The sequence below is a fragment of the Lepisosteus platostomus genome, chromosome 22, assembly GCF_059453375.1.
Source record: "Lepisosteus platostomus isolate fLepPlt1 chromosome 22, fLepPlt1.hap1, whole genome shotgun sequence".
Lineage (NCBI taxonomy): Eukaryota > Metazoa > Chordata > Actinopteri > Semionotiformes > Lepisosteidae > Lepisosteus > Lepisosteus platostomus.
In genome coordinates, this window is record NC_142632.1 from 16,788,316 (window position 1) to 16,802,622 (window position 14,307).

At 39.2% G+C, this 14,307-nt stretch overlaps 1 protein-coding gene across 3 annotated transcripts in view; it reads left to right on the forward strand.

The window, feature by feature from the left end:
• The window catches only part of doc2b (double C2-like domains, beta), a 227,708-nt gene that overhangs the window by 54,792 nt on the left and 158,609 nt on the right, over positions 1 to 14,307 (forward strand). For all 3 annotated transcript variants that reach the window (XM_088615766.1, XM_088615764.1, XM_088615765.1), the window contains 2 exons: positions 12,609 to 12,719; positions 13,286 to 13,483. In XM_088615766.1, coding sequence (XP_088471892.1) covers positions 12,609 to 12,719; positions 13,286 to 13,483 — 309 coding nt within the window. The remainder of the gene's footprint in view (positions 1 to 12,608; positions 12,720 to 13,285; positions 13,484 to 14,307) is intronic.

Consider the following 14,307-nt stretch of genomic DNA (forward strand, 5'->3'; position numbering starts at 1 on the left):
TAAATGCTGCTCTGGGATTCTTTGTGACTTCCTTTCCAAAATCAATCAAGCCTAACCACCGAAATCTAATTGCCTCCTTAGTCGTGCTAAGTAAACGAGGGATTGTATTATTATTTCAGATACAATGATTGTTATTTTTAGAGGCATGGCAGTCATTGTGTGCCAACAGACCCACAGCACAGCAGATCACGAGAGAAAGTAAGAAATTGTCTCACCAAGTGAATGAAGGATGAAGTTAAGGGAGGCCACCACCATCCCCAACTCCTCTCTATTAATTGATTAGGGGTGAGCTTTCTGATTTCATCATCTATAGAGTCCCCTGGACTGTGCAGTTTTGTCCAAATTTGAGTACTCATTTTGTAATCACCATTGTGGAGTTTGAATCTTCTGGACAGAATTTGAGAGAGTGTATTTTCTGTAGTCACAGGCATCTGTATGTGAAACAGCAGTGAGAAAGAAACAATGGGAAAAGTTGTAATGTTGTAATATTGATCAAATAAGAATAAAATCACAATTACATTGCTTTTATGATATTGAGAAGATGTACAATATACAATGACCAAATAAATAAATTACCTCAAAAACAGATTGTTGAGTACATGTAGGAAACCATTTTTGTTTTAAAATATTAGCAGAAAACTCAAACCACACAAAAATACAGAAGATAAAATGTTGATAAAAGTCAGTGTGATATGTCTTTCACAGTCTTGTTCTTAAATGCAATTAGATGTTCCTTAATAAGCTAGATTTGAGCTGCAGAACTGGTACTTGTGATTAAGACAATACACGAGGCAGATGTGCAGTGCCCTGAGTCAGCTGGATCCTCTCACAAAAGGTGATGGGAAATGAATTGGTGGTTTCTGACAGGATCTGCTTTAAACACATATCAATTTTGGGGGGAATTAATATTCCTGGGTTAATAAGGAGCGATTTATGTTAATTTCTGGAAAGAGATTATAAATAATATGGGAAATGCTGTATTCAACGGTTGTAGTGGATTATGTGCAGTAATCCCAGAGGCAGCTCTGAGAGAGACAATAAGGTCAATTGGAGATTATTCCCTGCTGGGGGTGGAGGGGGTGGGTGAGGGTGCCTATTCCCAGGACAATTGGCTATGTTTATCTTCCAGCTACAGCAGACTTCTGGCATGCAGTGGATATTATTCTGCTGCTGTTCAGGTCTTGTGTTGGACTGCCCTTCACTTATATCTTAGCAGGCTATTAAGCAGGCCTTGTCTTTTTTTGATGAGGAGTCTCTTAATTGTTTCACCAAACCAAAAAATTTGCTATGAGTTGTGAGCAATGGGGGTCAGCAATATAACTTAATTTTAATTCTATGATTGTCTGAATTTAATTTAGCAAATAAATGTGGTTACTATGTTATAAACAATTCACATCTTAGCTTTTTCTTAACTTTTCTTTATTGCTCTTGGTTTAATTTGACAGAATTATATTTTAATAACTACAATAAACCCACCCATCAAAAACCCTTATTCCTGGTGAGTAGGTGACACGCCTACCCTGGATGATTAGGGTTAAGGTTGTACTGCAGTGCAGACAAGATGCCAGATCATTACAGGGCATGAACACAGACACACACACCAGCACGCAGACACACACACCAGCACGCAGACACACAAACCAGCACGCAGACACACACACCAGCACGCAGAAGCATCAACATGCAGTGGATGAGAATTATTTAGCACACCTGAATTGAAGCAGAACAGTTTTTATTGACACTCTACCCTAGAATGTAATTCTCTGTAATGCAATAATACCGATTTATATCCTCCTTGAGGGAGTAAAGAAAGGGTGGCCAATAGCGATGGAGGCTTTAATAGAGCAAGTTGACCCTCTCTGGGAAGTGACTGAAAGGGTCGGCACATTTCTTTAATGTTCTAGAACAGCAGAGGATTCCCTTTCGTTGAGAACGAAATAGCTACAGTAGCTCTAGGTTATTGAATTCTGCAATAAGTGACTCAAAACATTCCCCAACTGTTAGATGACTTGTTTTTTTTTGTGCTGACAAATCAAATCACAAGTGTTCGCACACAAAAACATTCCTCGCGAGAATAATCATTGATTATTTTTTCTTTGAACATGTACTCAATTGTGTGGTCCTAAAAATTGTATTTTTGTTAGAAACAAATGAATACCCAGTTAACTTTTTCCCATTTGTAATCTCAGTTTGGCATTGGCTAAACTAGGCTAGGGCCACACAAGACAGATGAAACTGCAGCTTAATATGTATTTCAGCTTCACAAAGCACTCAGCATTTTTGGAAGTCCTGTCTCAGCTTTCTGGTCACAGCATTGATGTCCTCCTAATCATTAAATCAAAGTTTGCCACCCAGCCTTGTGGAACATTCTGTCAATGCATGGAAAGTACTGTACTTGTTTATTGCCTAAATGACCTCAGAATGGTCTTTTACACTACTGCAGTGGAAGAGTGCCATAATTTGGAAAAATTACAGGAAATTCACAAAAGTACATTGTGTAATTAAAATATGTCAGTGTATATTTTGAGCCCTTCATATTGCCATGCAAAACTCATTATAGCTGTGTGCAACATAAAAAATCACTACAATTACATTCTACACATTGTATAATGGTCTATGACACAAAATAATTAAGTACCCTTTACTCTCACTCAGTGTGCACTTTATTGTTTTTTGTCCAGTGTAGCAGTCACGGATATTAAAACTCATTAGCATTGCTTCACTGTGGCTTAAGAGGTTGTCATAGATACTAAGTAGTTTATGTCCAAATTCCAGGAGTCTTGGTGGCAATTTGTGAATAATTAGAAATGCTTGAAAACATTAGGACAAAAAGCCCTGGGACTTCTAAAGCATTCTTGGCACTGAGAAAGGTTATTGTCAGTTCTTTGGGAAGAATATTACCTTATGTGGAACATAACCACTGTCAGTGTTGAGAAACAATTTTTCCAGGCTTTTTCCATGTAAATTAGAACATTAAATCAAAAAGTCTAAAAGATTATTTTGTAAAACCTTGATTGCTTTTTTCAATTCTCATGCTTTATTTCTCATTTCAGTTGTTGGATATGCTTGTTGGATGCCCAACACAGGCATAGCAGGCTTTTAATTCTCCTGTAATTTAGTCTGAATTCGTATACCATAATTTGAAAGAGTCACAGTCAAAGTATTTCATGCTCTTGGGTGGCTATAAAATGGTACAAGCCTTCCCTCTGAGAGCAGAATGAGTTTTCATAGCCCTGAGATAGTCAGCTTAAATCCTAGCTAGGCCATTGGCTAAATGGGGTCATATATTCTCAGGGTGCAGCACACAACTGACCTAGTGAATATCAGTTTTTCAGTCTGTATTGTTATTGATATTTTGCATGAATCCTAACAGTCTTTACTATTTTCAATCCCTCTTAAATGCAGAAGTTTCCAAAGTGGTTTCCTTACAGGTTTCACTGTCAACATCAAACAGTGCTTGAAACCTAAGAACAGGAAGTGGAGAGACAGCTTGACAGATCATTTGTACGTTCAAGAGCAAGAATTAAATTAATAAATGGTGCATTGCCACTGCAGATTTGAGGATTGGGAGTTTAGAGTTAATAGACAGAAGGAATAGCATGATATAATCTGCTCTGATAGTGAAAAATGGGAAGAAACTTGGAATCTTTCAAGAATGGCAATTATGTAAATTGCCCTTTTGAAAGCACAGTTCCCGTTTTAAAATGATTAATAAAACACAGAGAAGAGGTCCCCAATGATATTTGTCGTTAAACCCATAGCTGGCTGTCTACTAAATTTGTGTGGACAGAAACAGGTCTAGATTAAAAACTGTCCCCGATGAGGTTTAAGCGATTTCGTTCTCATTGGCACATGAAATAAAAATCTGAAGATGGCCTATAATTCATAAAGCTAGCACCACTGCAGTCCTTGTGGGAAAACGACCATTTGAAAATGTTTATTTGCCTCAGTGTCTTTTAATGTTGTTTTGATGGCTGAGTGTTTGAAATGGATAATGACTTCGTACCCACAGTCTGACCTGTTTTATTGCTCCGTAGAGTGCCTGAACAGACATTGATTCACAAATTAAGCATTATTGCTAAACTGTGCCAGAAAAGTAACTTTGGAAATGAAAGCACTTCCTGAGGGATCTGAGAAGCTGTGCTCCTCAGTCAACTCTGGTAAAGGGAGAAGGCCACAGGACTTGGCAGCAATCAAATTGAAGGCAAGGGCAATAAATCAGTATCTTATGGATACTTCTGAATAGCATTATACTGTTTTTGAAATATTATTTATGGACCTGATAGTTAATACCGTGATTGACCAAATGTAGATGCACTCATGTTCTTTTTTAACATTTTTGTAACTTAACGTTAGAACCAAGTAATGAAATAAAACAAATATACCCAGGATGGCGGGCATCAGGCCTCTCACAGTGCAAGCTCTGATTGTTTGTTTTGCACTTTTGCCTTTTGACCTTATGCTTACAAAAATATGATCGTCTGGAATGGCTATCCATATTTACAATTGTGTTTACTACATGTCCGTTAAGGTTAATATTTCCGTATGCATGTGATCATGATTGTGTCCTGTTTCTCTTTTCATTTCAATTTGTTTTTAATGTTGTATGTTGTTGTATATCTGCTCCGTCAGTGTTCTCTTGCCATACTGAAAGCACATCCCACCAACTATTGTTGTGTGCCAATAAAAAATAAAGAATAAAATGTTTTACACACTGTAACACTGAGGAGTGCGTCACCTGTGTTCTTCTAGGGAGATGGATGGTCTTGGGGTACAAAACATGGGGGCCCAGCATTTTTTTACACAGCCAAGCTCAACACAGTTGAAAAAGGAAAGGCCTCTGGAGATCTAACTGAACTTCTTGTAGTTCTAACTACAGTCGTGCAGCAACAGTAAGTTGCTTAACCATTTTAAAAGGTTTTTTAAAAGTATTCAAAGTGTACCCATACTATTCAGAAGAAGTTCATCATCCACCCTTTTCTTCTTGAAAGTCAGTTCTAGGTCTATAGCTCCTGCATGCTCTGTTAGCACGTCCCCCTATCCATTGCCTCTGCCATTGCTTGTGCTTGTCTAAAGCAGGCCCAGTGAATAAACTCAGGTGCACCTAATTACATTGAATACAGCCATTCCATGTTGCCAAGCATTGTTTGATCTTGATAGCTTTCCCCTGTGTTCTGACACTTAACTTATATTGTCCTTTGTTGATGAATAAGGCATGTAGGTTTCTTACTTCAATCTGTTTTAGTTTTTGCACTTCTCTAATAGATTTAAGAAAAGAAAGGAGAGACTGGTTGCATTGTTTTGGAACTGCCAGGGCTGTTAAACATGATTGAGATGGTGAAATTAAGACTCAAATGAAGCACAAATTTCAACCCATCTGTATTCCCAACAGTACTTGATATTGTGTGCTTGTTTGGATCCAGATTTTAGTTTCATTTCAGTCTAATGGTATTAGATTAATACTTCCTGTTGTTTGATTTTGGGGCAGAAGTCATCCTGGCTTTGGAATAAAAAGGATTGAAAGAGTTGTACAGTACAGTACGTCCACAATTTTCTCGGTACTGATATTTTGCTGCCCGTTATTAGAATCCCTAACTCAAAAAAAGCATCGCTCTTCCTTGCATCGTCATGATCAGATCCCAAACCAGCTGTAGTTGCCATCTGGTTAAATAATTAAGGGAAAAAATGACACAAGCCAGGCTTTGCAGTTCATTACAAATCAACAATTTTAATTGTTTGTAATCCGATCAATGCAGTGACTGTTAGCACTTTTACTCTTTTATAAGCAGGACATTAACCTAATAAAAGTGTACTCATTGAATACGGTATTAACAAAATACAGTAGCTGCTCGTCAATTTTTGTTTTTTAAAGAATGAGTGTAGACATTTTTCTGACTTAATTTTTCATTTCTTTTACTTTCCTGGTGAAAATAAATAGCAAAAAAATGTTTTCTCTCTCTTCAATATAGGGTGTGGGTCATTGAAACTTGATGGAAACGAGTTTCAGAGGATAATTTTCTCTAGCAGTTTGAGGATACATCCTGACCAGGATGCAGGCAGGCAGACAGACAGACACAGACAGACGCGCTCACACTACGGCCAGTTTTCACAGTGGCCAGTTAACTGACCGCTATGTCTTTGGACTGAGGGACTGAGGAAGGAAACTGGAGCACCTGGCAAACAGCTATGCAAACATAGGGAGAACATGGCAACTCCACACAGATAGCACCCCAAGTCCAGAATTGAAGCCAGGACCCCAGTACTGTGAGGCAGCAGTTCTAGCCGTGCTGCCCAGTGCTTATCTAATAAAATGAAAAGTTATTGATCAATAGAAAGTAAGCACATTGGAAGGGACATTTGCTGGTGCATGCCTTGCTAATATTACCTCTATTCAATCATCTCAAGCTGCTCCAATACCAGACCAAGCAAACCAACTCGAGAGGCAGAAACGAATGCCAGTGGCAACCGTCATTTTCTTGTGTGGGTTTTAATGTTACATTTGTAAACTTGTGGGCTTAAAGTTTAAAAAAGCACACATTTAAACAAAATGCCCACAGGCAGTCCTGGAAGATTGAAATGTCTGTCAAGGCAAGTAATTTATGATGAAAAGGATGTGTGGAAATTGGCCACATGGTAGACAAGAATAAGTTAAAGAACATGAAAATACAACTAAAAAAAATCTTCTAACTGTGTTACATTACAATATAGACTGGGGGCTTCTTTTTAATTATCCTCAATTTCCTCTCCCCTTTCAGTTCAGCTTCTGCAGTTTTGTATTTAATTAATTGTAAGAAAAAAAAATCCCAAACAAACCTGCAAGAGAGATGGTGTAGATCAATGCAGAAGTTGACTAACTGAACTAGGATTTATTTTTAGCTTTGATTTTTTTGCAGAGTGGAGAATTAGTGAGTTTTCAGAGATAATGGAGCTCAATAGTATTGGACCTCCCCTTTCTCAGGATAAGAGGATGTGTTTGGGATCATTATTTTCTGTTCGTGTATCTTGTCTGAATCTGCAACTGTAGGAAATACAGTAAAAGTACCAATTCGTGTAACATGGCATGTATTCTAAATCTTCCAATGCTACCTAAATCAACATTTTAGAAGTATTAAATTGAGACTGTTAGGATTAGTTCTGGATGATTTTTTAACATCTAAAAATGTTTTATATATGTTGTCATCCAGCTGTTATAATAACAAGAATTGGATATTGTGCATAAAAGCTTTTAACTGAACTGTTCAGTTGTTTTTTTAACACCAATATACTCATATAATAAAAAAAATACAAAGATATTGCAGAACGTTCAGATAATCTACTTGGACATCATAGCTGGGTAATGTGTTGTTCCAGACATTTTATTTTATCTAAAGTAATGCCACAGGTTTTCAGATCTAAATACTCCCTTTCGTACTTTAATTTGTGTCCACAGATCCTTATTTCACTGTTGGTTCGAAGCATTTCTCTGGGTTGACTTCACCTGTGTCTTTTAAGACTAGACATATTTGGTGTGGATGACAGAATTGGGGGGAGCTGTGTGTGACTAGTACTGTGTTTCATTACAGAGCACTGGTCTTCATCTATAGTGCCATCACTACAGATCTTTCATAGGAAAGCTCAGTTCTATCAAAGCAAAGTTACCTGCGCACTAATAAATTATTAAGAGCATGTAATCTTTCCCAAAAATTGTGTTTATTGAATAATAATAATGCTCTATATTCTATTTTCTTCCACTTGCTAGATATAAAACAGTGCTATTCCTATAAAAGTGATTTACTGTAGTTTACTTTTAGCTGCATGTCTCCAGAAATGTTCATTTGTTTTAGAAATGCATCCAGTAATGTTAATATCTACTGTATTAACAGTGCTTTTTTTTTCTGGGCAGCATACTACTAACTAGAAAATAAAACCACACGCCTGATTTAAAAGAGAACATGTTCACAAAATTGAAACATTGAAAAAACACACAGATGATACCCTGATGCTAGCAGGCCAGTTAAAACCCCTTTGTCCTGACAGGATGACTTGGAACAGTGATGTAGAGAAAGTGGGGAATGTGGTGTGTGATTAGGGTAAGGAATAGCACGGCGGATGTGAAATACCTGAGTAACAAGATAAAGAGGTTGAGGCTTCTGTGGTGTCAGCAATTTCTTTTTCAAGTAGTTTGGGTTTTTTTTCCTTTTTTCTATTCAGTAGATTCTTGCGATTCCAGAGGCTGGATTGGACATGACAAGCACTTACTGTGCCCTTGACAGGCCGAGAAGATGCGGAATTGGTTTGCATTTCGCTGAGACGCTCCACTTGTTCTTGCGTCGCTTCCAATCGCCTGTAAATCCCACCAGCGGTGAGCGGTGCAATCCATCTGCTCTCCCCCGGGATCGAGCTGGGGCTGGGCCCTTTTCAAGTCTAGCCCTGCTCTTACCTTGCTGAGGGCACAGGATCAACTCCGAATGGACTGCAGGGCGGAAGGAACGCACAGACTCAAGCAAAGCAGCGGAAATGAGTATCGTTGATTCAGTTCCTTCTCGCTGTTAAAGATTCCGAATGGTAATTCTTAAGATGAAGCAAAGTAAATCCAGCCATCCCTTTTCCAACTGCATTATCCGCTACAGGGCTGAGGGAAGCCAGAATTCCAACATGCAGCAGGTGCAAGGCGGGATGTATCCTGGACAGGATGTGTTCCGTCCCAGAACACACACAAACACAAACACTCCCGTCAGGGCCAAATTCCCTAGATGCCAGTTAACCTACCAGTGTGTCTTTGGACTGTTGGAGGAAACAGGAGCATCCAGAGGAAACCCATGAAAATATGGGGAGAACATGCAAGCTCCACAGGGTAGATAGATCCCCAGGAACTGAACCCAGGGCTCCAGCACTGTGAGGCAGCAATGCTGGCCACTGCGCCACCTTTGTGCCCGTGCAAGGTCAATAAGAATATGACTTCAATCACCGTGAATTTCAGTGTAACAAAGACATCTGCCACTTTGGAGAGTAATTGTGAATTACTGTAGCTAAAAATTGCAAAGATTAACAGTAAAAGCCTTTACCCAGAGACTTGTGTGCAAGGTGATCATTGACTTACAATAATCCATCAGCGAAAGAACTAGAATTAATATATTGTATTGTTGTATCAGCAGAACCAGTTAATACAATACTGTAGTTCAACATAAAACAATAATGTGAAACAAACCATGCGTCGTACAGAGATATTGCAATTGAATTGGAAGCTCTGTAGGTACAGTTTACAGTAAATGAATTGAAAGTGATACGATATGAGAGCGGATTTAGCAGCAATACAGAGGTTGCAGCACTGCAGGATTTAAAGGTGCAGCCGGAACAGGTGGTTTTGGAGTAGGTGCGTGTTATCCAGATAGTGTTGGGCAACGGGAACCTGGTCAGACCCTGTGGGATAGTTCAGCGTAGCCAATCAGACCTGACCTGCATGTCATGGGGGGAAAACTGAGCATCTGGACAAACCCCATGTGGACCCAAGGGTTTAATTAGTATTAATTAGTTGGTAGCGGAGGAGAAACTCCACACAAAATGTTCGCCAGCGCTGTGAAGCAGCTGCTCTGCCACACCACCATGTCTCCCACAGACATTATGAAGCTTAGTTGTTCAACCAAAGAAATGAATGTAAAACTCTACGGCATGTAAAGCAAAAGACAATTTACAGAAATGTATTTATTTTCTCCTTCTGCTAAATGAAAAGGAACATTCATTATGACAGTAATGAAGTAGGAGTTTTTGTCAGAAAATCTTGCCGCTTTCACTTTCTGCTTGTTTAGGGGAAGGAGCTTGAAGGTTGGTCAAACTTCAGTCTGTTTATAAAATGTTAACTGCTTCCCCAAGGGTTTGCTGGAGAATTCGCAATATTGTATTGTATAAACATCTACCTCATGTACAATAATATGAGTATTTGGGCTCCTGATAAAAATCCACTCTTCAGACCTTTCACCTGTTTTGTATCGTGCAAACCCAAGAGTTTTCCTATCACCTGTTGAACAGTTTATTTCTTTAAATCTTTCTCCAGAAGTTAAGGGAGAGAAAATGGAGAGAAGGATATGAAAAACTGATAAGCATTATGGATTTCTTTTAAGCTTTGGACCCATGTAACAGTGTGCAAACGTGCGGGCAGCATAGTGATCCTATAAGATAAAAAGAATTGAAATAGTTTATCTGTCATTTCATGAGGCAGCAGAGAATGTGCAGTCTTAGTCTTGTCAGAGAATATCCTCAAGACTTTCAAGCCTTAGTGTGTGAAACCACACTTTAAAATTGTCAGAGGACACATCCCACATGCATTATTTATGTGGACAAAGAAAGTTAGCAAATTGTAGGTGTTTTGTCTGCCGCTGTTGATCAGCAGTAAACTCGTAAGACATGATTCACATTTCAGAGAAGTTTAATCAAAACTCAAAGTCAGCAAAAGCTCCACAGCCCTACACTTGACATGTGACAGTTCTCCACACCATTGATGCAATGTAGCTGAAAAATAATTTTAGCAAAACAAAAGACAACATTGAAAAATTATAAGACTGGAGTTTATAAAAATTAAATTATTAAAAACAATTGCAGATTTTTCTAAATATACGGTGATCACAATTTCTCACATCCCAGCAATCAGTATTTCATTAATCCTGCTTTGATTTTGATAACACAGAGAAGGCATTTCCTGTAGCCTAGTAGTAAGCAAACCCACCCTTCACAGAAGAGATTACATTATTATTTTTTTTTAAATCATGCAGCTGATAAAACTGCCCAAAAACTCAATTTTGTTTCATCCATATTGGACGAGTTGACCTGGGAGTCGATTTGTTGCTGCTTGGAAGACTCGTGTCTATTCCTGTGATGTTGTCATGGAGCCGCAGACACCAGGTTCATGAGGTCAACCTTGGCCTGTAGCATTGGAGCCAGTGGGACCTGACTCTGCCAGAATTTGTGAAGATTGCTGAGCAATAAGTTTGAATCAGCCTCCTAATTCTGACTGCACGTGATTGAAACATACAGTATGTCCTCTTCCTGGTCCAGTGGCAACTGTTCAAATAGCCTAGAGCTTCTGGGCAATGGATGCAAAGCCATCACTAGAGTCACGGAGGTAAAGCTTTTACCATAGATCTGGAGATATTTCTCCAACTTGTTCCATTGTGACATATTTCTGAGTGTTTTACCTCTGTGCTCAGCCTCCTTTGATATCTAGTGGATATCACAGTTGCTTTCAGTTGTTTCTGTAAACATTACAATGTGACTAGAAAACATGAGTACTGTAGATAAACAGCCATTATTTTCAACATATTATACATGCTATAAACGGATTTGATCATTGTGTATTCAGTACAATATTCCGTTATTTGGATGTTTATTTGCACTGCTGATAGTCTTAGTTTTTTTTTTGTTTTTGTATATGCAACAAATTCAGAATGTACACTTTCATACTTTTTCGGTTGTTTTGCACTTTTAGTTTCATTGTATCGGAAGGCTGAATGCATTTGAAATCGTTCAAACCCTCTGAGGTGCTGGATTTCTTTCTCCAGCTCAAGTCGAATTTTCATTTGATTTGATTTTCATCTGTGATGTGTTGACAGGTTTAAATTATTAACGGACTGTGAATTAACGTTAAAGCATAATGTATGTTGTTCCTTAGGGAGCTGGCAACACAAGGAAAAAAACTAATGAAACATAATCAATGAGAAGCTAGAGAAACAAGAAACGTATGGTTCTAATACTAATATATAACAATGGAAAACAATGGAGCAGCCTGGGGAAATGAGTGACATCAAGCTTACTGAAACAAGGGCTTCCACACAGGTGTGGCTCATGTGTTAATGAGGTCTAAAAATGCTGGGCAGGCCTGGATGCCTACTGTATAATTACGATGAGCATGCCTACTGGAGACTTCAGTGAGTGTGAAAGACAGCCCTGAGTGCTTGGTTCGGTCAGTGAAGGATTCTGGTGGGCCTGTAATATGGTGGAGTGCTTGGGTACACTCATTCCCCCAGAATTAATTACTTTTTTCAATTATAGTGGTGTTAAGAAACAGAATTTCTGGAATTACACACCCTTATCAATTGGGCATTACAGATTGGATTCCCTAACCTACAGTAAGTGGTTGACTTGATTTTGAAATGTGGTGTTATACTGTAATTACTGTAAAATGGTGATCTGGCCACAGATCACTTCATCCCAGCTGGACAAAGCAGTTGTGCAATGTTAACATTTCCTTAGGTGCATGAGTCATGTAACAAGTGAACTGCGGAAGTGATCCTTTAAGCAAGACGAGCATCCAGATGCATCCCCGTGCTTAAGAGTTGGCATTATTTTACACAATAAGAGATCTAAATTACTTTAATCTTGAATAGAGACTGTAAGGAGACCTGAATTAAGTATTCATAAACTCAAAGTCATTGTACTTCTTCAGAATCAGAAACAGCCAGAAATGAAAAAATAAGTCCCAGCCATGAGGGTGAAGCTCATATCCTGGCTTCTCTCAAGAACCAGATGAAAGATATCCTCAGATCAATCAGGTGTTAGCAACTGAAGGAGCTACATAGATGAGTCAAGTGGACTGCTATTGCTTGTAACGATTTGATGCTCTGTGTCTCTCTGTCCAGTGGTTTCCAGCGACAGTGACAGCGACTCTGAGCGGAGCTCCTCCAGCCTGGAGGACAAGGCCTCCACCAGCTCCAAGGGCACCCAGAGTGGCAGGCAGCCTGACGACCCAGGTGAGCCGACCTGCAGCAGAGGCTGTTCTGCGACACAGTGGGCCTCAGGCAGTAACACAGTGCCTGTGTACAGCGGGCCCTTTCAAACAAGGTTTCATTTACAGCTAATTCATTTTAATTAAATAATTACAGTGAAGAGGATACCGCAAATCTTTTTGAGGTCAGGATATATACCCTCCGTTCGGACCTTAAAGGTGTATTTATCTTTTCCCTGCATTGTCTGTTCCTTTTCATAAGCTAGAGTATTTACCGATTTCCTTCTGTGTTCCTGTTTCCTGCATAAATGTGATATATTTAGTCACATATACTTATCAGTTTATCTGTTGGGCTCTCAGTGCAACTGAAACCATTTGTCATTTTTGGCATCACACTCTCCAGCCCACACAGAGAACTCTGTATCATGTACATACTGTACTGTATATACAGTAGCAAATGTTTTTAAATTAAACCAGCGAGCTATATGGACTTAATTGTCTCCTCTTGTTTGTAGACTTTATTTTACTGCAATGTACTATTTACTACATAAATATTTGCAGGGTGAGAGCTAACAGGTTGTTTCATTGCAGTGTCCAGTGGAGGTGTGACCGCAACACCCACTAGCTTGACCGGCAAGTTGCTGGGCAGCCTCCTCTCCAGCCACACCCTCTCTGAGAGCCGCTCCAGCCTGGCGAGTGACCGCAGTGGGATCCTGGGAAGCACAGACACTGGCCAAAGAGACACCTGTCCTGAAGACTATGACACGGACTACAGCAGGCCCTCTCTGAGTGAGTGCAGCTTCCTGTCTTCATTCCAGCTTCCTGTCTTCATTCCAGCATGAGCTCTGACGCCTGTTTAACGAACATGCTCAAGTTTTATTGATGGAAATTAGAGGAGTAAACTCAGAGGAGTAAGCCTCTTTGCCTTAAATCTGATCTTTCTGCCAGACGTATTTTGAGCAATGAATGTGCACAGGCACACCAGATTCAGGTAATCAATTCACCAGTGGGTTTGCAGTTTCAGTTTTCTTCAATGAAACAATAAAGCATTTCTAGGTTGTACCTTTGTTTACTTAAGTCTTCTAACAGTGTGATCATTTTTGTGAATGGTTGATTCTGAAGTTAAAGTTATGATACCATATTTAGGTGGTAATTTATTCTGTTGTGGATTTGGTGTTACAATTCTCAGTCCTTTTTTAATATAATGTGATAATTCACATCAATGGATCCTCATGTCACTAAACAGTGTATACTATTCTCTCCCAGCCATCCACAATTATAGGAATAGCTGCAGAGCAAATACCTTTCCTCACATGCATTCATTTCCACATGACATAGCTTGTGTCATGTTACTTCCCTTAACATATCTGTTCCAATTGAACTGCTCTTCATCAGGTTCCTCCAGGAGTAAAAGCACTTTAAACCTGTGAAAGCCAAGTTGTACATGTTTTGGAGAGACACAGACATGTGTACTGATTCAATCTTTCCCACTTGCTCTTTAAGTACCTCATTGATTCTGACCTTCCTTAAGAGTTTGTATGTCCTTTCCAAACGTATTATGCAATGCTATAGCTTCCCAGTTTTCTTTGGCTTCCAAGATGCTCATAGTATTT